Source organism: Enhydra lutris, unplaced genomic scaffold, assembly GCF_002288905.1.
Source record: "Enhydra lutris kenyoni isolate GAN:26980312 unplaced genomic scaffold, ASM228890v2 scaffoldscaffold21, whole genome shotgun sequence".
In the NCBI taxonomy this organism is placed as follows: Eukaryota; Metazoa; Chordata; class Mammalia; order Carnivora; family Mustelidae; genus Enhydra; species Enhydra lutris.
Genome location: NW_019154105.1, coordinates 69,530,958 through 69,558,738, shown reverse-complemented (window position 1 = coordinate 69,558,738; position 27,781 = coordinate 69,530,958). Strand labels below are relative to the sequence as shown.

Genomic DNA, 27,781 nt, shown 5'->3' with positions numbered 1-27,781 from the left:
ATTTTAATGGACGATGTTTGAAAACGGTTACTTCAATGTATTAATAATTTATGTTCAAAAATAACAAACTGGAGTAGTGTACTTCAGATACTGTGCTCATGTAACCTTTTCAGAAAACCTTCATAGGTAGATCATAAAGACCACCAGAAGGGCCTGATCTTAGCACCTTTTCTCTGCATTTTTGAGAATGTTAAAGAAAACTTCCTGTCTAGTGGAGGCCCCAGGAAGCACCAGTGGACAAGGCAGGGTTGGCGGTGTGCGGCTGGACAGACCACACCAGGCCGCAGCTCTGTGTTGGCTCCACATTCGGCAGGCAGAGGGCACTCATCCCCTAGAGGATCTTTGTGCCACCGCTGCTTGAAATGTTCTTAAGCTTCTAGAACCTGAATTAAATGATGCATTAATTCAGATCATATATAACTTCTGCTAGCACATTTTTTTAAGTGCAAACTAGAAGCAAAATTCAACCAAGATTTAGAATTTGCGATTGTGAATTTTGCTGTTGTAAAGGGAAGATGTGCCCGGGTGTTTTGGCTGACCTGACCTGTTGTGTTCTTTTTGCCAGTCATGACAGAACCATGCAGGACATTGTTTACAAACTGGTTCCAGGCCTCCAGGAAGGTGAGTGTCAGAGTGTCTCTCTCAGACTGTGGAGTCTGTAGCACGGCCTCTGGGAGGCTTTCCTCATGGGGGTCCTGGACCTGGAGGGAGGCCCCTTCTGTGGCAGCAGCACCGCCTGTCTTGTCCCCACGCTGAACTCACGAGTACCATGGTGCTGGCTTCTTCCGCTGTCCGCCTTGCCAGCTCCTGCGTTCAGAGGGGCCGAGCTGAGCATGCAGCCTCACTGGGGCAGCCTCCCTAATTGCAGACACACCACCAGTAGCCGGGGTGTGGATAAAGTTTACCTGCATCTAAAGTCCAATCTCATTGAGAATTAAAAAGAAATACTATGTAGTATAAGTATCCTGAAAGTAGAAATAGCAGTTCTTGTTTTAAACTTTCCTGCAGTCCTGAACACAGAGAGTGTTGCTGCCCCTCTTCGTGGGGATGGTGAGGGGGCGATGGGGAGGGACGTTGGCCTCAGGGTCCCACTCAGGATCCGAGGGTGCTGTGCTTGCTGATGAAACTCCGTACGCTGTCCTTCAGAGATAAAATATGTTAGGGATTCCTTTTGGCTGTTTTCTCCTTGTAATATTTCAAAGGAGGGTTGTAATTGAATATACAGCTCACTGTGTAAGCTTAGAAGATACTCATCTAGCTTTTCCAACATAACAGTGCTATTAGTCTTTTCTTCACCATTCACAAGGTCATTTATATAAGAAGATTTTAAGTTTCCTGAGTAAAATGTAGATGGAGACAGTCATCTTTTGATATCCCGAAGTTTTTAGTCCTAAAGCAAAGAATACATCAAAATAAAACACCAGTACCTTAAAAATTATTACAGAGTATTTTAACCACAAAAGCAGGCAGAAACACGTACGGAATCCCATGTGTTTATTACCCAGCATGCGCAGTTTCCCAGCTCACAGTCAGTCCTGTTTCATTGACTGCTCCCGCCCATCTTCTGCCAGAAGATAAGGTTCTTCTTAATACACGTAACCACAAAACCTTTATCAATCTAAGAAAATAATAGTAACCCCTTGGTATCAAACAGCCAGTCAGTGCCAACATTTCTAACCGCCTTGAGAATGCCACATTTTCTGAGTTTGTTTTAGCTTGTTTCAGTCAGGATCCGGGTTAGGTCGCCCCCAGGCTGACTGCTCTGTGCCCTCCCGGCCTCTCCTGTCTCCCAAGTCTGGACTTGCCGAGGGCACCCCAGTTCCTGAACTGGTGGCCTCTGCAGGCCTGACCTGATTCTGGCTCGTGTTTCTGGCAAGTCCCACTCCAGTGGTTATTCTGCCTGAACAGGTGCATTTGGCCTGTGTGTCCTGTAGCTGCAGCCATCCTGCACGCAGAGCGTCAGTCTGGGACTCGTTAGGAGCAGTCCGATCTGCCTCTTCCGATCTGCCTCTTCCAGGCCCGACTGGGCCGTGTACCGGGTAGACCACGTGCGCAGAGCCGTGCATCACTGCAGGGTTCCTGAGGCCCATTCACATCAACAGGCAGAACTGAGTTTGTCTTTCCTTTGTATACAGCCAGCCGGGCCTTCAGGCCCCTCCAGCCACCGTCAGTGGATGGAAATGCATGCACGTGTTCACAGCATGTAGGGGTCCTTGTCCTTTCTGAAGCCCGGGTGCTCCCATCCGTGGCCTCCGACAGCACCCCAGGAGTCTGGGGTGGCCCTGCTCGCTCGGCAGGCAGGTTTTGGGCTCCTCTTGGTGACTCCCTGTCCCCTCCCCACAGAGTCCGGGTGCCGTCCATGGGTGAGATGCCCGGCAACACAGTTGTAACGGAGGTCTCATTGGTGGAGACCATGTGCAAGTGCAATGATGCTGGCTGACTGAGCCAGTCGCCCTCTCTCCCCCTTGGGCCGGGTCTCTCTTCTGGCAGACCAGATGCTCGGCTTCTCTGGCCCTCAGACTTGCAGCCCTATGTTGCTCTTCACAAGAACAGCACGGCTTTGAAACCCTCAACAGTGTGGCCACTGTCACGCTGCAGGCTGTCTGCAGCCCCTTTGTCATGTCAGCTGTGCCCACAGCTGCACACCTGATTTCTCAGGTGGAGGCCCCATTCTGGAGGCTGCACATGCTGCTGCCCGGGCCTCGGAGCTGCGCCTCCTCGGGTTCCACCTCCGCTGCCGCCCTCTTGCCAGCTGTTTCTCTGTTCCCCGTAGACAAGGTCTTCATGGTGGAGAATTTGTTTTTCAGTTGTCTTTTGTTTCCTTTTTTAATAATTTTTTGAAAATCTGCCTTTGAAGAGGCCACATTTTATAAAATTTAATCAAATGATCTATGTTTTATGTCGGCTACCCCTCCCTGCTTTGCACAGCCTGTAGCTTGCTCCTTCTGCCTGGATGCCACAGAGGCACTCGCCGGGATGTGGGGCTCTGCCCGTCTGACAATGGCTGTGGGGGTCCTTTCGCTCCTGGACTCCTCCTGACAGATACTTAGGATGTTCCCATGGTTGGCTTTAACCGAAGGGAAGGGGGTGTGCCGATCACCCTTTTACATACTTTTATGGGAGTGGGTGAATATATTGGGCTTTATTCTGGAAGTAGAATCACTAGGCCAAGGGTTCTGCATTTTTCTTTCTTTCTCTTGCCTCTTGGCCCTACCCGGAGTAGGTGTCGGCAAGCTGCAGGCCAGATCTGGCTTGGTGCCTGTCTTCACGGGGCTCGTGAGCCAAGAATGTTTTTTACACTTTTGTAAGGTTGGGAAAAGTCAAAAGAATAACATTTGTGATGTGAAAGTTACATTAATTGAAATTCCATTGTCTCTTAAGTAGTGTTATTGGAGCACAGCGTGCTTACTCCTCTTTGTATCGTTTGTGCTAGCGTCGCGCCCCGAGCAGGCACTGGTGGCAGACCGGGTGCGGGGTGGGGGAGGCCTCGCCGTTTCGCGCACCATGGATCCAGAAACACAGGCATAGCTTGCCAGCTTTTCGAGAGCCGTGTGCCTCTGCTGACTCTGTTGTCCGCGCCTACCCATCACGTCAGAACCCGAAGGAAAGAAAGTGTGGGCTCCAGATGCTGCCTGTTTAAGCCACAGGGATGCGTCGATGGAGCTATCCTCGCGAACCAATGGTGCCATGCTAAGCCACCGTGCTGGGGTAAAGGAGCAGAACCAGACTGAATACGCAGGAAGGAAAAAAAAAATCTAAAATAGAGTAGCTCATCACAGCAGAATTTCTTCACAAAAATAAAAAGTGACGATACGGCTGCAGTGGAGTAGGTTTCTGACTGGCTGGTGTGTTAGCCAAACAGGGGAGCCATTTACCCTCAGTCCAGTCTTGTTTGACACCAGCAGCCAGAGGACAGACTGGCTTTGGAGGGAGCTTCTGGGAGCTGCATCAGTCGTCGCGGAGGAAGCCAAGCTGGTGGTGCTGAGTGTCCAGTCCGCTTAGCCGTTCGCATGGGGAACTTGCAGTGACCAGAGAAAACGTCTCTCTGAGCGGTGCGCACGGAGCAGCTGCCACCGGGAATCTTCAAGGGGTTGAGAAACTTCCAGTCCAGTACAACCAGAAGTGGCATCCGCTCAGCTGTGTTCCAGCCAGCAGGGGCGGGAACGTGTGTGGGGCAGGAAGATGCTCAGTTGGATGGACGAACTGCACATGTGTAAATGGAAGGTATCTGGGGGACGTCGTATTCATCAACAGGAATACTGCTGAGATGACTCTTTCCTGTGTCACTGGGCCCGTGGTGTCCGCAGTAGACTTCATTCACTTTCAGTTGTCACCATCCCCCGGCATTGGAGGTCCTGTCCAAAGCGGAGGCTGAACGTCCCGACTTTCCCTCCCACTCAGCCTTTTAAGGCTTCAGGCTGGCAAAGTGTGTGTGTGGTGGGGTTTGGAGCTGTGGGGGGAAGAAATTTTCAGAGTGGAAAGAAGCACCTTTAATGTTGAAGGACTTCAGAAAGTACCTTTTTCCAAAGACTTGACAATGCTCCTAATGAAGTCAGGCAGCGCGACTTGGGCACAGACTCCCTGCGGTGAGGCACTGCCCTCTGGACGTGGTGCTGTCAGAAGCAAGAGGAGGCAGGAGATCTCCGAGCTCATATGGACTGGGAGCAGCCTTGCTTTCTCAGCTCTGGCTACAGGCCCAGGACCTCGACCTCAGTCCACATGTCAGAGTCCACTGACTGTGCTGCTTCCGTCCACCCTCCAGGAGGAGCGACGAGCCCTCAGTGTGATGGCGCCACAAGGGACGACACCGGGAGAAAAGGCCCCCCAGGGTTCTGGGAGCACCCCCTCACTGATGCATGAGCCCAAGAGGTCGTGTGCTTGTGGACTGATGCCAGCATTTCTATGAAAAGACATTTTCAGAAATGAAAATTTGTAAAATCTCATTTGAGATGAACATGTATAATCAGTTTTGATGATAAGGAACACTAACTTTTAACCCCGATTAAATATCATCCCCCTAAAAGAAGTCCGTTTCTCTTGTTAGTAGCCTATGATACAAAAAACCGTCCTCAATTATAGTTTTACCATACTTTGAAGTTTCATGACTGCTGGTTTCCAGTTCCTCACATAAAGAGCTTGGAAGTCACCACTCTGTCCTAACAAATAAGCTGAACAGACTGAGAAATCAGCCACTTTTCTTAGATTGTAAAAAGGGTGGACACAGGGGAAACTGCTGCCCCAAGATTGGAGAAACTGGATATGGGGGCCCCGGCTTCCCAGGGCAGAGACTTGGGAGCGGAACCCTCCCTGGGAACTGGCACAGGGCCAGAAGCCTGTACTTGAGGAATTGCTGGAGGCTCCATGCAGACAAGTCAGAGAGAGAAACCTGCAGGAGGATCCGGTATCATGAGCTTCGCCCCCAGGATCTCAGCCATGGTCCCTCAGTGCTTCCGGCAGGGGAAGAAGAGGAGCCATTCAGCAGCACTTCTACCAGGGCCTGCCCACCGGGGAAACTAGCTGAGTGAGGGGAGCTGGTCTTCCCACCCACAGCGCGAGAACACAGCTGGGACACGCTGACCAAGCCCAGAGTGGAGGCCCTGGCTGAGGATCACAGAGCCCTTCCCCTTCCCCACCCCCACTATGTCTCTGAAGGCCTCTCCCTGGCACATCGCAGCTGGCTCACCAGAAAACATGACAAGGCTCACTGAAAGACAGAAGTGGAGTTTCAGGACACAGAACAAGTACCAGAACCAGGCATGGCAGGGATGTGGGAATTGTCAGACTGGAATTGAAAACAAACGCAACAAATATGCTAAAGGCTCCAATGGGTAACGTGGACCAGAATAGCTGGGCAGTGTAAGCAGAAGGACGGAAACCCTAAGGAAGACACAAAAAGAAATGCCAGACATAAAACCGTAGTAGCAGAAATAAAGAAAGCCTTGGGCTAATTAGTAACACGACTTGTTTAGGGTTCTGTCAACAAAAGCTAACCAAAATCAGAGTCTTCAAGGGTGAGCGACTGCCGCAAAGGTGTACCGTACATGGGACAGGAACACAAGAAGCAGAGGAGAGAGAGAAGGAACAGCAGAAACGCGTGAGCTGATCATGACTGAGATTTTCCCCAAACTAACATCGGGCACCAAACCCTGGACCCCGGACGCTCAGAGAACACCAGTCAGGATCAGTGCCAGAAACGCGAGACCTATGCATATCATTTTCCAGCTACAGAGTAATCAAACTAAATGAGGCAGAGGGAGAAAACACCTTATTACAGAGGAGCAAAGGTAAAAATCCACCTGGCTTCTCCAAAGCCACGCCAGCAAGGAGACCGGAAAGTACAGTGTTTGGTGTTGAGAGAAGAAACCACTGGCCAGAGTTGTGTGTTCTGCAGAAGGCAAGGAAAAATAGCTTCTCTGGGAGCCAGAGGTCTCGGGAACTTGTCGGACTGCGTAAGAAGTTCTTCCAAGATGAGGAGGTGCCAGAGGTTGGAAACTTTGACCCACATGAAAGAAGGAAGAGCATCAAAGAAGGGATCGTGAAGGTAAAGTGGAGCTTTTTTCTTCATCTGACAGATGACAGTTTATTCAAAATAAGAGCCAGAATGTACTCATACTTACATAAAACATTTGCCTTCTCCCCGGTTCCAGACCTGCCTATGTCGTACCTCGGTGTTGCTGCATAGCTCATGCAGCCCCAGTGTCTGCTGCGTCCAACGACGGGATGCTTGCCAGCCCCCGGGCTAGTCCTCCACATGGGGTGTTCGGTCTGAGTGGTGCACGTGAATGTCCTCGTCTCAGGCCGGATCCGGGGGCAGGGGGAGTGGGTTTCAACCTGAGTGTGAAGTCGGCCATGGGACCCCATACGTGCCCACGTCATTGAGGAGGCACTGAGAGCGCCAGGGAAGGACATGGACTCGGGCCCAGTATGGCCTGCGTTTATCACTGCCCTGGATTCTCCTAGATCCTAGTTACACCAGGATCTGTAATTTTTATAAAATTTTATAAAACTATTTTATAAAATTTATTATTTTATAAGTTTATTTATTTTTATTTATAAATTTATTTTATAAAATGTATTATTTTATAAATTATAAAATTGTAATTTTTATAAAAAACAAGATCATGCTACATAGTCTTTTCCATGATGACCTACTGTGCTTGTTCCACACCAATAATAGGACCTTGGGGCGCCTGGTGGCTCATTCGGTTGTGTGTTAGACTCATGACTTAGGCTCAGGTCATAATCTCAGGGTTGTGGGATCGAACCCTGCACCAGGCTCTGTGCTCAGTGGAGAGTCTACTTAAAATTCTTTCCCTTTCCCTCTCTCTCTGCCCCTCCCCTCACTCACACATGTGCTTGCTTCCTCTCACGCTCACTCTCTCCCTAAAATAAATAACTAAATCTTTAAAAAAATATGTGACTTGTATCTTTTTTTTTTTTTTAAGTGGGCTCCACACCCAGCATGGAGCCCAATGTGGGGTTTCAACTCACAACCCTGAGATCAAGACCTGAGCTGAGATCAAGAGTCGGTCACTTAACCAATTGAGGCCCCCAGATGCCCCCAATATGTATCATTTTTAGTGGCTACATGGTATTCTACTAAGCAGAAGGCCTTATCCCAGGGTAGCAGATACATTAGGTTTATCTCACATGTTGACTGTCCGTAGTGGGTGGCATCTCGGATGGAGTGGTGAGAAGGATTCTGAGGCTTTCTTGGCCTCGCCCTTCTGGCTGGCCCAGCCCCCGTTCAGACTTGTTTCTGGCCCTTCAGTGTTGTGAATAAGGCCCCAGGGACTGTGTGCCTCCCCCTGTCCTTATGCACTAGGGTGGTTATTCTTTAGGACAGATTACCGGCAGAATTTTGGGGGCCAGCGGTTAAGTTTTTAAATAGCTTTAAATAGCAAGTTACCTTGCTGAAAATTTACCCCAAGGGACATTTGTGTGCTGATCTGTTCCTGACATGGAGTATTAATTTCAATATCCCCTTCACTCTGAGAGGTGAAAAAATTTTAATGACAATTAAAACAAGGTATTGGAAACAGCGTCATTTGCGCGTTAGGCGAGAACTCTTGCGCGCTGTGGGCGGGACCGCGCTGTACTTGGAGAAGCTGGTGGGAGTGGCCTCACGCCGTCAAGCCCTACTCTTCACACCTTTATTGCTGAACTAGCTTGGATATGTCTATTTCATTTCTTTCTGAGCTAATCCCAAATTTTCCAGACCAGTCTTCTGGTTTGGCACTTTGCCGTATATGGTTCCAGCACCCCATGTCCCCTCTAGGCAGTAGAGCCATCCCTTTAGTTCTGAGGGGCGGCCACTTTGTGCCTGAGCCTGTTGTCCCCCTGCACCCATGTGCTCCTGCAGGATCGGTCATGCGGAGCATCGTGCAGGTCCAGGTTGTGACCAAGACGTATTCCTGGCCCCATGGAGCTCATGCTATGGGGAGGACACAGGTGCAGGTAAAAAGTGCAACAGAGTGTTACGGGGTTAAGTATACAGAAGTGTTTTTCATAGAGTGAATTACAGGCTATTAGTTTGAGCTGCTTGGGTTTAAAGTTTGTTTGCTGCCTGCCGTGGGGCCCCAAGCAATGACTAATTGCTTCGTTGTCTGGGTGTATGGTTTACAATCCTTTTCTGCTCAGAGTCGGCCTTTCAGCCTGCTGCCCCTGCCCTCTCCTGGCCTGGCCGCCACTCTACACGGGGGGGGGGCTTCCTCTGGTGCAGCCGGCAGCAACTGGCCTGCCAAACCCAGGGAGTGGGGGTGCTGGCTGACATCACTTCTGAGGAGGGGACTGGAAGGCAGTGTGGTGGCGTGGCTTCTGCCCCCAAAGGAACCTTCCTGCGGGTTGAGGGGCAGCTCCACTGCCTCCCCAGGATTCTGTGAGCTGTGATGGCGTGCCACAGACACCAGGGGCCACTCTTTACCCCGTGCCTGGCACCCCGGGGTGGCCCTCTGTAGCTGGGAGAGGACACTGCATGTCAGCAGCACTCGGATGCGGGCAGTGCCAGAAAGCCCGAGTCTGTCACTGAGCCGCCCAGCGGTCCGCGGGTCCTGTGTGTGGGCCACTGAGGAGTCCCAGAACATTGAGCAGACGCCCTGTGCTGAGAATGGCAGTCTTGGGTCTGAGGGTGGGGAGTGGCCTGCAGCTTGCGGTCAGGGGTCTGTGTGTCCCCATGCCCTTGTGCTGGCAGTTTCAGCCTGGTGCCCGGTGCGTCCTCCAGTCAGGGCCCCACGGCTCTGAGGTTCAGAGGGTGACAGTCCAGAGTTGTCTTCTCGTTAGTGGCAGCCGTCAAAACCCCCCAGATCCAGATCTGTTGTTCGCTTCACATGACATTTGTGAGCAGAATTTTCATGTGATTCACTGCCTTCTTAAGATTAAGAGTATGTATTCATTTTCAATAGCGGAAATGAGGAAACAGAGGGAATTCTACCACAAGTTAGGCATGGAAGTGCCTGGAGATATCAAGGGGGAGACCTGTTCTGCAAAACAGCACCTAGATCCCCATCGGAACGGTGAGTGGGCTCCGGCGTGCCTGCAGCCAAGGGCGGGCTTTGGTATGGACCCCTTTCTCAGGATGCCCTGTGCCCCCTCCGTAGTTTGTGGTACAACCTGGGAGTTTCTGGGGCCCAGCTGAGAAACAGAAGACAGAGGGGGGCCTCCTGAGACTTCCCTTCAGTTTGTCCTGCTTCAGTGTAAAATTAGTGGTATTTTCAAGTTGGTACATATTAAAACAAATTATTCAAGTATTTCATGCCAGGGTGTTTTTCTAGTGACCCACAGGGGTTCCTGAGAAGTTTCTAGACCACCCTGTGTATGTCTAACAATGTTAGAAGAAAGGAGAGGTCCTGTCTGGTCCCGAGGAAAGGCAGGGTCTGCATGCTGTACCCCTGTGGAGGCAGAGGGAGGCAGTCGGGGGCTGTTTGGGAAGCCAGGGGTCTTGTCCCAGCCACTTACTTGTAAAAGCAGTGTTGGAATGATAAAGACTGTAGGGGCCCTGTGCTTCTAGTCGGTAGTTGGTGTATTAAGCATTGAGTAGTATTGGGTACGACGGTTTCTCTGCCCCTTTCACTGCCCCCACCAGCCTTTGCCTGCTCTGTCCTTGTAGACACACTTGAAGAGACACCGTGTTTTAACAGGTGCCCTGTCCAGCTCTCCCCAATTTCATATCCTTTTGAAGGTGCAACTGTCTTATTTGAATGAATTTTTATAGCATTTTGAGTATAGTGTACAGTTAAAAAAAAAATGGTTTGACATTCTGGGTTTCGTAATATAATATCTCCTGTTATTGCTGAAAGGTGAAACCAAAGCAGATGACAGTTCGAACAAAGAAGCAGCAGAAGAGAAGCAGGAGGAGGACAATGACTACCACAGAAGTGACGAGCAGGTGGGTGCTGCCGCTGTGTGTGCACTGTGGTGGGCTTCAGACAACCCCAACTGCCCCAGGGGGTGTTTCCTCCGTTTACAGAGTAAAGGCCAAGTAGCCAAGAAAGTCGACACGTTCAAATGTCAACATGTTTCCTTACATTGTCCTTCTTTATCTTTTCTTTTTAATTGCCAAAGTGGTAAGTGCTCACTATAAAACATTTTAAATATAAAACAATTGAAGTTCACCGTCTGCACACTACTGCCAGGTGGGCTAATCCCATGTCAGGCGTTCTGTGCACCTGCACATACAGTATCAAGAGCTGCAGTCCTGCCTGTGTTAGAGGAAAGGAAACAACGCGGCATTGAGGGATCTGTGCATCCGCCACGCAAAAAGGAGAAGGAAACAGTCACAGAGATGCTGTAAAAGCTTCTGATCCAATCTCATACACACGGTACTGGGCCTTTCCATAGGATACCCTGCCTGAGAAGCTCTCACAGTCATCATACCGAAATTAGAATCATCTTGTTAACATGAAAGACAGGAAAGTGCACAGTCTCAGCTGTTACTCAGCATGGCTCGGAGGACTCCGGGCACTCACTGAGACAGACCGAGATGTGTGTGACACAGCAGAACGCTGTCCCTCTCGCGTCACCCTGTTGTCTCACATAACCTAAGACTGTCAGCGGGGGCAGTGGTAGAACTTGTTGTCGCATGTCAGGGGATGAGGTCATCTCAGTCTCAGCAGGTGTGGGGGGGCCTCATCACGGGACTGAGAAAAACTTAAGAATATTCTAGTAAGAAATTGTGTGAGGCTAAATGAAGCCACTGAAACGTTATGGAAAAACATAAGAAAAAAAACCTGAATAATCAGGTATTAGGTTATTTTAGAAAGATTTATTTATGTACTGGAGAGAGAGCGCCTGCGGGGGTGCAGGGAAGGCCAGAGGGACAGGGAAAAGCTCAGACAGACTCCCCTCCGTGCTTCTCACAACCGGAGCCAAAACCAAGAGTTGGATGCTCAGTGACTGAGCCACCAGGTGCCCCAATAATTATTCAGATTTAACAAAAGGTAGTATGGGTTTGTGTGCGCTTTTGCTCATACTGTTGGGTTTATCCCATCTTCCTGTTTTGTGGAGTCTATGTTTCTTCTGGAGGGGCCGAGCATCCCTCTTCACGTCTTTTCAGAGAGGGTGTGTGCATAATGAACTCTGAGTCCCTCCGTGTTTCCCACACGGGGCTGCATGATACTGTGGCTGGGTGTCAGATTCAAAATTCGGAATAACTTTGAAGACAAACACTTCCTTCTTCTGTCACTCAGATGACTTGACTGAATTGTGCACTTTTCACACTAAGCATGAGCAAAAGAAAAAGAAAAACAGCTAAGAGAAGTGCGAGCCCCAAGTCTGAGACATTAGCAGGCCGGAGTCCTCAGGCCCAACGCTGACACTCGGTGCTCCTCAGGGTTTACTGCTCTTGAACTGTGGCTGGGCTGCAGTCCTAGGTATTTGTTCAGCAGAGAATCCTAATGCCTGGCGCGATTCTGAATTTATTCCTTATAGAGCACCTGTGGTGTTTCTATCCGCTGGAAGTGTTGCTCAGACACCTTGATGGCTCAGTGCCCTAACCCTCTCGCTGCCCCTTCTGCCCTCTGCCTTTGTCCCTGTTCCCACCCTTGTCCAGAGCACGTTTCTCTCTGCCCATGGGACAGGACGGCACCCACCCTGGGCTGCTCCCAGGTGGGCCTGGAGGAAAGCACAGATTCTGGTACACTGGTGAGTCACTAGAGTAAACATAAGAAAATTAGAATATACACCTACTTTTAGGAAGAATTTGGCCCTCCTATAAGGCCCACATTTGCCTGCTTTTGAGCAAATGGGCTGTCCATCCCCAGAGGTGCCGTTGACCTGTGGGGTCCCTGCACAAACAGCCACAGGAGGGTTGTGAGAGCTTCGAACCATCGGGCAGCATGGCCACAGCCCCACTCCCTGCTCACTTGGGAAGCACACGCTGAGCCCAGCATGGCTGGGTATGATGTCCAGGCCCCAGAGAGGAGGAGCCAGGGCCAGTCTGGAGATGCCTGCGCGCCCCCCCCCCAGGTTTGGGGGATGCCGAGTGCGGTGTGCACCTGTGCTGTGCTGGTGGCCGAGGGGGTGGCCTCAGCCCTGTGGGACAGTGGAGTGGGGAGACTGGGCACCACCCCACAAACCCTGAGCACCCACCCTGTCTGGGCCCTACCCTGCTCCCAGCTGGTGAGCAGGGGGAGGCAGGCAGCATCTGCGAGGGAAGATGTGCAGGTCAGCGCAGGGATGTCAAGAGGGAGGGAGGGTGGGGTGGAGCAGGGCCTTGCAGCAGGGCCGGCTGAGGAGGGAGGAGTCAGTGAGTGTGGAACCCTCAGCAGAGCAGAAGACTCGGGGAGGCCAGGGCTCCCCAGATGGGAAGGCGACCAGGCAGCATCTGTGGCTCGAGCAGTGGGGTGACTGGGGACACGTGAGAAAGGGAGCCTGTGGGACACGCTGGTCAACTGGGGAGAAGGACACAGGGCTTGGGGCTCCTGTGCCCAGTGAACAGAGAACTGTGTGCTGGGCTGTGTCACTAGGTTTGTGTGTACATCTGTGTGTGTAGCCGTAAACCATAGGAAACGAGAACGTGTGTCTTTCTACAGCTGACTTCTTTCAGTTGCAATTATATTTCCGAGAATTTGGGGATGCATGATGTTGCCACATAGTGTTGCTATGTACTCTGTGCACAGGCCATGGTATGCAGGGCGACGCTGTGTCATTGCTCACTCACCTTTCTGTCCGGTGTCCTGGTCCCTCTGGTGCTCAGACACCTGAGGGGCCGACTGGCATGGCCAGCCAGGTCTCCTTGCACCTGTCCCAGACTGGACTCGCTGCTCCCGGACATGACGCCTGGTTGTCCTCACTGCTGTCTTCGTGTGTGTACCAGTGGTGTTGAGCGTCTTTTCAAATGTCTCCTGGTTCTCTTGGGACCTCCACTTTTTATCAAGTTACTTATTCTGTCATGGACTGTGTATACTGGGCAGTCTGACATGCCTCCTTGAGTTTTCTGGGGCCTGCTTGCCGCCGCTGCTTGCCCCCGGTAACTGTGCTCAGCCTTGAGGCTCTGGCATGGACTCATCAGTATTTAGAACTTTGCAGTCTCAAAGTAATGAAATTCATTAGTGTTTCTTACCGTTATCTCAAGAAATTTCCCCACCCCAAGGTCATAAATATGTTCTCCTACGTTTTCTTGTAAAATATTTTAAAGTTTTACTTTTTACAGTGAGGTTATAAGCCACCAGCAGGTGATTTGAGTGCAGCTGGAGAGGAGGTTAAGTCTCTTTTCCTCCAGGTTGACTAGCTGGCTCATCAGCATTGGCTAATAGGCCCTCCTCACCTGTCTGATAAGAGCCTTCCATCCGTGCTGGGGTCAGTTGTGTTCTGTGCCACTGCTCCTGTCTCCCCTTGTGCCTAAACCCCAAGGAATTTACCGAGTTGCAATTATTTAATTATTTTACCTGTGAAGCTGTGGCTTCTGATGGGGCATATACCCCTTATTTTTCTTTCTCAAAATTATCTTGACTAATCACGCCCCTTCGCTCTTCCAAATAAAAACTAGAAAGCAGCCGGCCACACTCACTGAACAATCCGGATAGAACTAGAGGGGGCCTGCCTGCCCACCTGCTCACCTGCCCACGGCTGCTCCAATCTCCCTCCCAGACCAGGGTCCCCTCTCCTCATCTGTTTCATTTCATCCTCACTCTTGAGTCGTCACTTCTCTGCTTCCTGCTGCACTTTCCAGGCACAGCGGCTGCGTCTGGAGGCCCACCTACTGCGCCTTCCTGGCCCCTTCCCCACATCCATCCCTGCCGGTGTAGCTTTCCTTCATGTCTCTTGTTTTGGTGTCTTTGCTTCCTAAATTGAGAGTTTTTGTGCTCCATCGTTTTGATCCTTAGTCATAACTTAAATTTTGCCTTTCCCTTGTTCTCCCTTCTTCCTTCAGAATTTCTGTTATGTGTGTGTTAGACCCCCTCAGTCTCTTCCCCCCTCACCCTTTCTTTGTTTTGTTATTTTAATGGATATCTTGCTCTCTACTTCTTTTAGGTAATCTCCTCAAGTTGATCTTTCATGAACTTGGTCTGTGTTCTGCTGAGACTCATCTGTGGTTCAGTCACCCACTGAGTTTTTACCGGTTGTATTTGGTTATCTTTTTTATACCTGCCTGGTTTTTTATTCAGAGTGTATTATGTTTTTAATTCCTTCTTTTTATCTCTAATAATTTTTAGACATATGTATTTCAGTTAATTCCTCCATTCTTTTTTTTTTTTTTTTCTTTTGAGAGAGATCGTGAGGCAAGGGGGGAGGGGCAGAGGGAGAGACAGAATCTCAAGCAGTCTCCACGGCCAGTGCAGAGCCCGACTCAGGGCTCAGTGTCACAACACTGAGATCATGACCTGAGCTGAAATCAAGAGTTGGCTGCTCAGCCATCTAAGCCACCCAGGCACCCCTCCTTTGTTAATTCTTTTATCAGAATTTTGGGGGGTCTGACAGTGCCATTTTTTGTGGCTGCTACTGGAAAAGGATTCATTCATGAGTGCTGTATTGAGCGGGCCTTCTCAGCAGTCCTGCGTGGCCTGGGGATCCTTCCTTTTGCATCTGTCGGGTACCCCCTGGTCCCAGAATCCCTTTTACTTAGTTACATTGCATTCCCTTGTCACACGCCCTGTACTGTGACCCCACTGAACTGTTGATTGTCTAAGAGGTAACTGAACTATCAAACTTTGTGCCTTTGCTTCTGGTTTTTTTCCTGAGCCCAGAGTCCTTTCTTCTCTAGTGACTTTGCCATCCTGTGGCAAGGCCAGGCATCCTACTGCTTCCTTACAAAGCTTTCCTGGGCACATTCATGCAGAGTCAGGCGTACCTGTCCCTACTGGCTGCATGTTCTTCCTCATCACGCCAACAGAGCGCTCTGCATAGCCCATGGGATGGGGCTCGGGGAGAAGCTCAGGACGGGGCTGCAGTCTGTGTCCATTTCCCTCTGAGACCAGCGCCGTGTGTACAATGAATAAATAATTCTCAGATTCACTTTGAAGTACTATGTTCATAAAACAGAATTAAAAGTGTTAGATTATATTTCACAAAACGGTAAATAGAGATTTTAAGATAATGTGTATACAACAATTAAAGTAAAGCCCTCTTCCAGTGTTGAGGTCAAAACAGATTTCTGATTTTACAAAGCCAGTGTTGTCACATTTACTGGAATGAGTAGCTTCTCCGAGAGCCTCTGAGCCACACAGCACGCCCCCCCACCCCCCCGGGAGGCCTGCCAGCCTGTCTTTCTCTCCCAGGTGAGCATCTGTCTGGAGTGCAACAGCAGCAAACTGCGGGGCTTGAAACGGAAGTGGATCCGCTGCTCGGCCCAAGCAACAGTCCTGCACTTGAAGAAGTTCATCGCCAAAAAACTTAACCTTTCGTCTTTCAACGAGGTAATAGTTGTACCGCAAACAGAAACTGTAGCAAATCTTTCCTCATTTGTGGAAGTGATACTTCTAAAGGTCTTCGGGGGTTTTTTGTTTTTACATCTTTGGAGATTTTAAATCAGAAAAAAAAAAAATCTTGGTTTGTTTTGCGGGCTCCCAGATAGTGTGATGGGACACAGTGTGGCCAGACGAGGGCATGGGGAGCCCCCTAACAGGAGAGACAGCACTGGGGATGGCAGGGAGAGGCTGAGATGTATGAAAGGCCTTGCTCTCGAAGAGAAACACCGTTGTAATTTCACAAATGGGTTATTGGCTGGGTAGGGGGTGAAATGGTTGGGAAGGTCGATAAGGTAAAATACTTTCAGGTATTTTGTGGTAAATGACAGGAATTGAAGGAAAGTCCGCACCTCTGGTATGCACAGGGGTTGGTGGCTGGCAGCTGGGGTGAGTACCTTGGCTCAGATTCTTGGGGAGCATTCCTGAGGCAGCAGCACTTACGCTAAGATGTTGGGATGGGGTGAATATATTTTGCATATGGGACAGATGTGGATTTGAGGAACCAGAAGGCAGACCATACTTGGTTAAATGGTGACCCCCACCGAAAGATGTGTCCATTTCCTAACCCCCAGCACATGTGAACATGACTTTATTAGAAAAAAGGTCTTCGTCAGTGTGTCGAGAATCCTGAGATGAAGAGATCATCCTAGATATCCAGCTGGGCCCTAAATTCAGTGACAAAGGTCGTTATAAGAGGAGAGCAGACACAAATTGCCTCAGTCAATTTTAAAAGGAAGATATCTTACAAACTGTCTTCTCTGACTACAGCAGCATTAAGTTAGAAATCAGTAACAGAAGGAAAACTGGAAAGTTCACAAAACTGTGGAAATTAAACAGCACACTTTTTAAAAGAGATTGTATTTATTTATTTGAGAGAAAGAAAGAACACAAGCATGGGGAGCAGCAGAGGGAGAGGGAGAAGCAGACTCCCCTTCAAGCAGGGAGCCCCCCACAGGACTCGATCCCAGGACCCCACGATCATGACCTGAGCCAAAGGCAAACACTTAGCCAACTGAGCCACCCAGGCACCCCTAATTAACACACTTAAACAACTGATGGATCCAAGAGAAATTGCAAAATACTTAGAGACAAATGAAAGTGAAAACATAACTTACCAAAATCTGTGGAATATAGCAAAAGCAGTGCGAAGGGGGAAATTGATGCTATCAATACTTACATTAAAAACAAGAAAGATCTCATCAACAACCTAAATTTACAACTTGAAAAACTAGAAAAAGAACAAACTAAACCCAAATCTAGCAGAAAGAAAGAAATACTAAAGATTAAAGCAAAAATAAATGGAATAGAAAACAGAAAAACAATAGAGAAATTCAGCAGTTCTTTGAAAAGGTCAATAAAATTGACAGGGCGCCTGGGTGGCTCAGTTGGTTAAGCCTTGATTTCAGCTTGGGGTATGATCTCCGGGTCGTGGAACTGAACCCTGGATTAGGCTCTGTGCTTAGCACAGAGTCTGCTTGTCCCTTGCCCCCACCCCTCTATGTTCTCTCTCTCTCTCTCTCTCAAATAAATAAAATCTTTAAAAACCATATTTTAAAAAATTTTTGACAAACTTTGGACTAATGAATTAAGAATAAAGACAAATTATTAAAATCTAAAATGAAAGCAGAGGCATTATTACCAATTCTACAGAAATAAAAGGGATTGTCAGAGAACACTGTGAACCATTGTATACCAGCAAATAGGAAAACCTAGATAAGTTGACAAATTCCTGGAAACACAGAACCTACCAAGACTGCATCACAGAGATGCAGAAAGTCTGAACAGACCTACGACTGGTAAGAAGACTGAACCAGTAATCAGAAATCCCCAAGAGAGCAAAGCTCAGGACCGGATGGCTTCATAGGTGACTTCTACTTAAAGAAGAATTAACACCAATCCTTCCCCAACTTTTCCCAAAAACTGAAGGGGAGAGAAACTTCCCAGCTCATTCTATGGGGCCAGCCTTACCCTGATATCAAAGTTGGACAGAGACACTGTAGGAACAGAAAACTATAGACCAACATCCATGATGAGCACAGATGCAAAAATCCTCCATGAAATACTAGCAAACAGAATTCAGCAGCATGTTACAAGGACTATATAGCACGACAAAGTGGGTATTTCTGAAATGAAACTGTGGTTCAACATACAAAAACTGATCAGGGTAATATGTCCCAGCAACAGGATGGAGAGGGAAACCACATGATCATCTCAACTGATGTAGGTCTGCAAAGCATTTGACAAAATTCAATACCCTTCATGATTTAAAAAAAAAAAAAAAAAAAAAAAAAAAAAAAAAACTCAACAAACTAGGAATGGAAGACACATGAAAATAAAAGCCATATATGAAAACCCACTACAAGCATCAGACTCACTGATGAAAGACTTACAGTGTTTTCTTTAAGATCAGGACCAAAGTAGGGATGCTGCTTTCACCACTTCTATCCAACATGGGACTGGATGTTCTAGCCAGAGCAGTTAGGGAGGAAGAATATATAAAACACATCCAAATTGAAAAGGAAGAATTAAAATTATTTCTGTCTGCAGATGATATGATCTTACATGTAGAAAATGCCAAAGATTACACACACACACACACACACACACACACACACACACACGTTAGAACTAATAAATTCATTCAGTAAGGTGGCAAGACACAAAATCAACACAAAAATCAGCTGGATTTCTGCACATTAGCCATGAATAATCTGAAAAGGAAATTATAAAAGAAAATTTAATTTATAATTGCATCAAAAAGAATAAAATACTTAGGAATTAATCAAGGAAGTGAAAGACTTATACAATAAAAACTACAAAAATTGCTGCAAGGAATTAAAGAAGGCATAAATAAATGGAAACGTATCCCAAGTTGATGGATTGGAAGACTTGATGTTGTTAAAATGTTAATACTACCTAAACAGTCTATAGTTAGAGTAATCCCTATCAAAATCCCAATGATCTTTTTGCAAAAACTTAAAAACCAATCCTAAATTTTATTAAATATCTGTGGACCCTGAGTACCCAAAACAATCCTGAAAAAGAACATAACTGGAGGAACCACGCTTCCTAATTTCAAAACTTTTACTATAAAGCTACATTAGTAAAAAAGTGTGATACTGGCATAAAGACAGACATCTAGATCAATGGAATTGAATAGAGAGTCCAGAAATGAACCCTTCTGTATGTGGTCAAGTGATGTTCAACAAAGGTACCAAGACCACTTAGTGGGGAAAGGATAGTCATTTCAACAAATGGTGCTAAAAAAACATCACCATGCAAAAGAATGGTGTTGGATCCCTACCTCACACCATATGCAAAAGTTAACTTAAAGTAGATCAAGGACCTAAATGTCAGACCTAAAACAGTAAAGCTCTTAGAAGAACACATAGGACAAAAGCTTCATGACAGTGGATTTGGCAATGATTTCTTAGATGGGGCAGTAAAGGCACAGTCACAAAATTTAAAAAATAGACAAATTGGACTTTCTGAAAATGAAAAAATTTTATACAGAATGTGAGAAATTATTTGCAAGCCATACATCTGATAATGGATTACTATCCTGAATATACAGAGAACTCTTAAAACATAGCATAAAAGAATCGTACAACCTGATTTTAAAATGGGCAAAGAGATTAGACATTTCTCCAAAGAAGACACAAACAGCCAATAGCCATGAAAGGGTGCTCAGTATCACTGTTAGGGAAAATGCAAATCAAAACTACAGTGAGAACCTCCTCATACCTATTAGGATGGCTACTGTAAAAAAATGAGTGAATAACAAGAAAGTAAAAGATGGCGAGGATATGGGGAAACAGGACCCTGTGCACCATTCGCGGGGGGGAGGTGATGGAGTGTAAAATGGTGCAACCACTCTGGAAAACAGTGTGGACGGTCCTCAAAAAATTAAACGTACAATCACTGTATCATCCAGCAATTCCACATCTGGGTGTGTTCCCCGGAGAATGGAAAGCGGGGTCTTAATGAGATGCTGGCACCACCATGATCATGGCAGCGTTATGCACCACAGCTGAGACAGGGAGGCACCCTAGTGTCTGCGGACGGGTGGATGGACAGACGGTCGGATGGATGGATAGATGATTGACAGATGGGAGGATGGATGGACAGACAAATGGATGGACGGATGGGTGGATGGATAGAGAGATAGAAGGATGGATGGATGAATGGGTGGATTGAGGGATGATGGACAGACGGATGGATAGAGGGACAGATGATGGATGGATAAGAGGATAGACAGGATAGGCTGATGGAGAGATAGAAGGATGGATGGATGGATGGATGAGCGGATAAACAAAATGGACATACAATCCACACAATGGAACATTCTCCAGCCTTAAACAGGAATGACATTCTGACACCTGCCCCCACCAGGATGGACCCCAAGGACACTGTGCTCAGTGACATGAGCAACCACAAAGGAACGACACTGTGTGACCCCACTTCTGTGAGTCCCCAGAGGAGTCAGATCATAGAGACAGAGTGTGCTTGGTGGATGTCGGGCTGGGGGACAGGGAGAGATGGGGAGCTAGTGTTTCTTGGGGGCAGTTTGGGAAGAAAAGTTCTGGAGGTAGAGGGTGGGGCTGTTTGCAACATTTTGGATGATAAAATGGTAAATTTTACGTGTATTTTACCACATTAAAAAAAAAAAGGAATGAACTCTTGATAACACACAAAGAGAGGCGGAAGGCGGTCTGAGGCCCGGAGCTAGCGCAAAGCTGAGCGGATGGAGCAGAGCTGGAGGGATGTGGCCCACTGGCTTCAGGCGGGACTCTGAGAGGTTCAGTCTGTAGTTTTCAACCCCCCAGCAGTGGGGTTTCAGGGCAGCCGTGGAGACTGATACTGAGATAGCCAAAATGATTTGCTGGTCTCTCCGGTGGGGCTGCAAGTGGGGAGCAAATTCGGGCTGTGCTCCTGGGTGGACGGCCTCTGGGGACAGGCTGCTGTGGCTACTGCCCCTGCACAGTGGAAAGTGAACAAAGAGGTGAGTGTCAGGGCCCCTGGTTAAGGTTGGGGTCCTTGGCATGTGGAGCCATTTGGAGCCCAGGGTCATGATGAGGTCATCCAGAGGGTCGGCGTGTGGGAGGGGCCTGCCTGGGGGAGGTGGGGTTCAGAGCCAGCCCCCGGCCTCCCCAAGTGTTCTCCCCAGCCCAGCCCTCCTGCAAACGCAAGAGCCTTCTTCCCCTTGCCCTGAGGGAGCAGTTTAAAAGACCATCTGAGTCAGCATCATTTGTCATCAGGGAAACAAATTCAAACAATGAGACACCACTTCACACCTGTCAGAACGGCCAAAATCCAGAACTCTGACCACCACATGCTGGCAAGGGTGTGGAGCAACAGGGACTCCTGTCCACGGCTGGTGGAGACAATTTAGCCGTTTCTTATAAAACTAAATACTTTCACCATGTGGCCCAGCAGTCCCACTCCGTGGGGTTCCCCCGAATTAACTGAAACCTTACGTCCACACGAAAACCTGCACACCATTGTTTACAGCAGCTTTCTTCACAATCGCCAAAACCTGAGAACCACCAAGACGTCCTTCCATGTGTGAGTGGGTGAATTAGCTGTGCTCCACGCAGACCTATTACTCATTTTCATGAGAAACGAGCACCCAAGGCGTGAAGAGACACGGAGGAGCCTTAAATGCACGTCACTAAGGAAAGACGCAGCAGGATTCCAGCTGTGGGACATCCTGGGAAGGGCAGAACCACGGGGACAGTGACAAGACCTACAGTTGTCGGGGCTGGGGAGAGGAGGGTGAACGGGGAGCACGGGGCATGGGGGGGCCGGGAAGCAACTCGATGATACTGCAGTGGGGGCCTGTCCTGATGCCCTCATCCAGACCCATAGAACGTCCCCCCCTAGGGGGAACCCCGATGTCATCTGTGGACTCTGGGTGATGGTGTCGTGTCTGTGGAGACTGGTCCACCATAAGGGATGTCCGCTCCGGTGCGGATGTGGCTCACGGGGGACTGGGGTGCATGGGACATCTCTCTCTGCCCTCCTTGGTGCTCTCACCCTCAAACTGCTCTAAAAATAGTCTTTTTTTAAAAGAAAGGAAAGGAGTGCCTGGGTGGCTCACTCATTAAGCATCTGCCTTTAGCTCAGGTAATGATCCCATCATCCTGGGATTAAATCCCACATCAGGCTGTCTACTCAGTGGGGAGTCTGCTTTTCCCTCTCTTTCTCTCTCTCTCCTCTCTCCTTCCCTCTGGCCCTCCCCACCATCTGCATGCTTCTCTTAAATAAATAAATACGATCTTACAAAAAAAAAAAAAAAAAAGGAAAAAGACTATCTGAAGAGCCCATTTACTTTTTCCACTGAGATAAGAGGGACAAACTTGGCCAAGAATGGACCAAGGTAGGGAGACAGATGCAGTGTGGTAACCACAGCTGAGGGCCCTGGGGGGGCCATGGTGAGTGTGGACCTCCCCAGGCGCCAGATGCTCCTGGCCCTCAGGTGGGTTGGGGTGGAGCCTTCTGAGCAGTCCCCACCTGTGCCACCTGGAGACAGGACACGCCCCCCCCCACAGGCAACTGACATCGTGTGGCCCAACTGGCATAACCAGCGTGGCCGAGGGGGCAGATGTGCCAAGCGCCGTGCCCTTGGCACCCTGACTGAAGCCTTCTTCTCCCACCAGCTGGACATTTTATGCAACGAGGAAATCCTGGGCAAGGACCACACACTCAAATTTGTGGTTGTCACAAGATGGAGATTCAAGGTGAGACTTTGGAAAGGTTGGGTTGTTGGCTGCAAATGGCAACTACTTTTCTGTGCATATTTTTCAACTAAGAGCTTAGAAGTAACTGTCACAGCATTGTGAAAGACAATCATTGTGCTGCCATCCATGCTGCAGCCACACGGGTGGCTCCATCCCCTGACCACCCTGTGGTGGGCTGCTGCATTCAGAGGGTGCGGGGGACCCTCACCGATGCAGGAAGCAGATGGCAGGACCCTGACTTGAGGGGCAGCCTGGAGCGGGGGTGACAGCTAGCGGGACCAGGTGGGGCAGCAGGTGTGCACAGGCCCCAGGTCGCCTGGGCCCCAGGAAGGGGGGCCATCCGCGTGGCTGGTGGCTGACTCTCTTAACTTTGTCTTACAGAAGGCGCCGCTCCTGCTCCACTACAGACCCAAGATGGACCTGCTCTGAGCCTAGCCCTGGGCCGGCTCTGCTGCCCTCCGTGCCACCTGCGGGTGTCGTGGGGACCAGACTTCTGAATAGAGAGTATTTATAACTTTTGTATGAGAGAATTCACACTCAGCAAGACACTACCAGCACCACGGTTACAAGACAACGAAACACTTCACAGTCTCAGCGGCAGAAGGAGCGCCTCTCACAGACCAGATGGTAAACATGGTGGCCAGGCGACCTGTGCTTGCTTCCCGGGCCTTGGAAATCCGGTCATTTCCGTTGCGTTTATGAATTAGGGTTCATGCTAGCCTCAAAAATCCTTGTACATTTACTGAACCCTTCCTAAGTTATTGAAAAATCTCTCTCCATGGTGAATGACAATATTTATGTTGCCTTTAGCTTCCTGAAGACTCAGAAGGTATATAAAGGGTTAATTTAAAACCATTCCATTAATTCTATGAGTTCGGCGCGGTATTTCATCATCCACCACGTTAGGAACCGTGACAAGCCCATAGCTCCCCTGCCTGGCCTGGGGCTCTGGGCTCTGAGGCCCCGAGGTGAGGTGGGGGGCTCCACCTGCTGCTCCCCAGACATGGGCGCTCCCCACAGGGCAGATCAGAGGTGGCTTGGCCAGCTTAATGCTGGTTTGCAGAGCCGTTCTTGTTCTCAGACGGGACTGGTGTTCAATAGGGCTCTGACCCTTCAGGAACTTAACTTCCCCACTTAATTCTTTCCCGGGTTCATCGTGCTGAAGAGAGAGGTGGTGGCATTGTATAGGGTCTCCCTGAGAAGGTGCCGTCAGTCAGAGGAGGGCTGGCACCCGGGGCGTGCAGACTGAGGTTCCCGCCATGTCCACCCCATGCTGCCCCGTGGACGGGGGTGTTGGGGGGGGGTACCCTCCAGCGAGCTTCGGAGCAGCCTGCTGGCTGCTCTTTTAGTTCCTTGGTGACCTGAAATGCCAGTCACAGGCAGCACACACTTTGTCTACCCCTTTCTCCTCCCAGGTGTTAACATTTTTGTGGGATTAGTGAATAAACTCTGATGGCACATTAAGTATTTGTCCCTTTAAAACAGTAACTGGGAACATGGAAAGGCAGGAGGAGAAAGCAGCCATTTTCCGGGGTCGTGAAAGTGTTCTGGGGTTCTGTGGCCATCCTTGTCCTCTCCGTCTGCCCGCACCGTCCATTTGTCTGTGAGCTCTGGGTTCCTCCCCCTCGTCCTCAGTCACCCCCAGGCAGCCGCAGCCACCCACCTCCTTTGTTCATAGAATGTGTCACCATCCTGTCTGGAATTTCTTCTCACATTTGCTTTGAATGTTATGGTGGGGTTTTTTCTGTTTCCTTTTCTGTTATATACGTGAGACCTAATCTTGGTGACAAGAAAACCATTCAAATTAATTCAATCCAAGTGATTCTAACATAAGGCCTTTTAGAAGCCTCGAAGCAGGTTCTGTTAGGAATTGGTCACCAGTCACCCCTCCCTGAAGCCCCTTCACCCCCGGTGCTGTTTGCCGTGTTCAGTTCGCTAGCTTGCTGTCCGTCCGAATCACGTCTGCAGATCGCTCCACGAGGGTCACTGAGTAGGTGTGTATGAGTGCATATGACCTGTCTACCTCAACATACACATTGTTGCTGAAGCCACACTAAGCATGGTGCGGTCTGGGCTCTGGCGTTGGAACTCGGCTGTTCTCCTGGGCGGCGGTGGAGGGGAGGGTCCCACAGTGTAAGCATCCAAATTCAAACGATATCAACTCACAGTTCAGGTCAGACTGAGTGTCGCTGTCAGAATCTCCTAATAGATATTTGTGACTTTGTAGCTATCTTTGGAATCACTTGAATTTGCTATGGTGCTAAGTGGATGTATTTCGATACACAGGTGGAGGTGGTCAGGGCCAGCGCTCACACCGCCGGCTGGCTGCTGACCCACCCGTGACCCCCTTTTGTAATCGTGTTACCCTGACAAAACCTCAGCTGCAGACCTACTATTTTTCTAAGATTCCTCATGCAGACTGTCTTCACTGCAGGGCGGCCCCAGGGACCCGCAGCCCTCGGCAGACGGGAGCCCAGAGCCCGTGTCCCAGGGCGACTTCTGTGGTCCCCTCCCCACTGGCACACTTTCATTTCACCTCGAAAGGTTGAGTTTTGTTTTTTCCAGCATGCAAGCCAGGATCAGTTTCTTTTGTAACAGACGGAGTTCCTGTGAAGTGGTCTTCACGACTGTTGACGCTGGTAATAACACACATGCTATTCAGTCACCTTCCTGCGTCACCATCAACGGCAGTGGGACCCGCTCCCCAGCATGCGGGCTCACTACGTGCAGTTCTCATGAAGATAGAAAATTCAGATAGAATATATAATATTGAATTTAAGATTTGGGGGGTTAAAAAAAAGAAAACTTAACTTTATAAAATTATTTATTCTATTTTAAGCCTTCTATCATATTTTCCCATCCAATTGTTTGGTTTCCGTGGTCCAGCTTTATTTACAGGCATATAAAATGAAATTGTGACATGTTTTGCAAGCTTCTTCTTTTTACTTTGAGTAGCTTTTAATTTGTACGTTTTTGTTTCATATAGATGAAGAGCATCGTTCATGCTTTTGTGCGATAGGTTCCAAGATGCATTTATTAGATATCTGTTTAAATTGTAATGTCGCATCTCTTCTGCTAAATCGAAAGGGAATGTCGGTGGAATTTCAAAATATGTGCATTCAGCTATTTGGTTTTTCCTTCTCACTGTTGTTCCAAGAACACTGTTTGGGGATGGTTTGTGTGTGTGCCCCGTGCGAAAACACCTGTCCACAACATCTGAGGGCGCATGACCGGGCAGGCAGCTGCCAAGCACTGTGTGGCCGCCCCAGGTCCCCCGTCTTCAGACCCTGCATGCTCACAGCCCTGGATATGCCACCGCGTATCGACCATACATGGGACGGTGCTACTCCCCCTGCGGCCCAAGCCCTCTGGGTCGTGCGGCCTCTGATGCCTCCTTGTGGTGAAGTCTTTAGAAATTCGTTTCATTTTTTCCTCAGAGCTCACAGGCGGGCATTTTAGAGCAATTTAAAATGTGTCATTGGATCGATTGTTCTAGGAACGAGCCAGCTGATTTCTACTTTATACGTGAATATTAGATACGCTCGCAAGATGTTGAAAGTAAACAGCGCAGGTAGCCAAATCAGAAAATACCCAGTTTCTCTGTTTCCTCAGGAAATCATTAACACTCCAGCACATCACGTGTGACCTTTGCGTGATAAGCCAGTGGGTTTCTCTGCCTTGGTATTTCAACAAACTACAGAAATTGGGATAAGTAGATTAGAAAACCATTATTCACACTAACCATAATTTTGCAAAGGTTCTGTCCCTGCCAGGCAGGGACCCAGGTGGCACGGCCAGCCACCAGCCCACTAAGGAGGCTCTGCCTGCGCAACCCACCCCCCCCACCCTCCACTTGCATTGCATGTGGGTCACCACATCCATGAGCACATCTGAAGGATGGACTGACGTTTGAGTGTCCCCTAAAATGTGTGTAGCATTAGTGTGAATGTCTATTCCGACAATTTAATTGGGTCTAAGGAAACCATTTTTCCCCAAATGATGAAGGGTCCAGGGGTGTGAGCCACCGTTAGCCTGACCGTCACATGTGTTGCGGTTTACTGAGATGTCAATGCAGATACATATTTTTGACTGTTTAATTTGAAAGTTTACATTTTTTATGCTTTGTGTTGGTGTGTAATTTTTGTACTATTGGTGGCTAGTTTTTGTCTAAAATCTTTTTTGGAATATTGCTTAAATGTTTTGATTTTATGATAGTGAAGCTTGTACTCAGTGTTTTGCCAATTAATATTATATGCTTGTAATAAAAGCAAAAGAAAAACTTACCTAAAATTCTTTCAGACTGGAAATTTATAATCTAAAATACTTGGCTTTTGGTTTTTTGGGGGTTTTGTGGGGCTTTTTTGTAGATAATGTCAAATATTTGTAAGAGCATACGGTGGATGATCTGTTGTCTACTACGGTATGATGAAAACACCACAGACGTTGGTAGTGTCTGAAGGACACACCCCTCACACCATTCTCTGCTTCACCCTGTCCTGAACCCGCACAGATTAACTCCCTTTTCCCGCTTCACGCGGCCCCTGTAGCTGCACAACTCCAGTGGAGCTGGCCTGGGGTTCGGTACCACAGGTTTGGCGGGAATGTGTGTACCGTCTGCGCTCATCTGTCTGCTTGGAGTGAGAACTTACTTTGGTGGAGAGCGCCATGTGCCAATGAAAATACTGTTAAAAAAAGAACCTGCTAGTCCCTGTGGTGGGTGGGCTGACAATATTTTACTTCCCTGTTAGGGTGTCAGTCGGAGTTCTCAGAGGAGCAGAAGCTGCAAAGACTCATGTTCAGGGATCTGTGTCTGTTGTCGTGAGCGCACTAAGAGCACACACGGGTTGTGTTTTCCCGGAATGTCAGCCTTATTCAGTTGTAAAGCAAGGTTAAAGCAGGTTTAGGGTCCCAAACTCAATGACGTTTCATTGCACATGTCATTTTGGCTTCATCTATCTCACACAAACCAAAGCGCGTAAGAAAATCACACAACAGACAAGATACAAGGGGATAAGTTGTTAACAAACCAAATGTAAAGTCGGCCTGTGAGCGAGCAGTTGAGATGAGGATAAAGTATTCGTTGTGTCCGGGCCGTGGTGGATGGTGGCGGGGTGGGGCGGGAGCTCTCCCTGTTCAGAG

General features: G+C 48.7%; 1 protein-coding gene across 1 annotated transcript in view; it reads left to right on the top strand.

Annotated features, from left to right (window-relative positions):
* Positions 1 to 26,919, top strand: part of LOC111148941 (polycomb group ring finger 3) — a 52,254-nt gene extending 25,335 nt beyond the window's left edge. Inside the window, exons 6-11 of the mRNA XM_022505770.1 lie at positions 566 to 621; positions 9,402 to 9,512; positions 10,296 to 10,384; positions 15,714 to 15,851; positions 22,562 to 22,642; positions 23,024 to 26,919. Of these exons, the coding sequence (XP_022361478.1) occupies positions 566 to 621; positions 9,402 to 9,512; positions 10,296 to 10,384; positions 15,714 to 15,851; positions 22,562 to 22,642; positions 23,024 to 23,071 (523 nt within the window). The 3' untranslated portion in view covers positions 23,072 to 26,919. The remainder of the gene's footprint in view (positions 1 to 565; positions 622 to 9,401; positions 9,513 to 10,295; positions 10,385 to 15,713; positions 15,852 to 22,561; positions 22,643 to 23,023) is intronic.
* Positions 26,920 to 27,781: the final 862 nt, after the last annotated feature.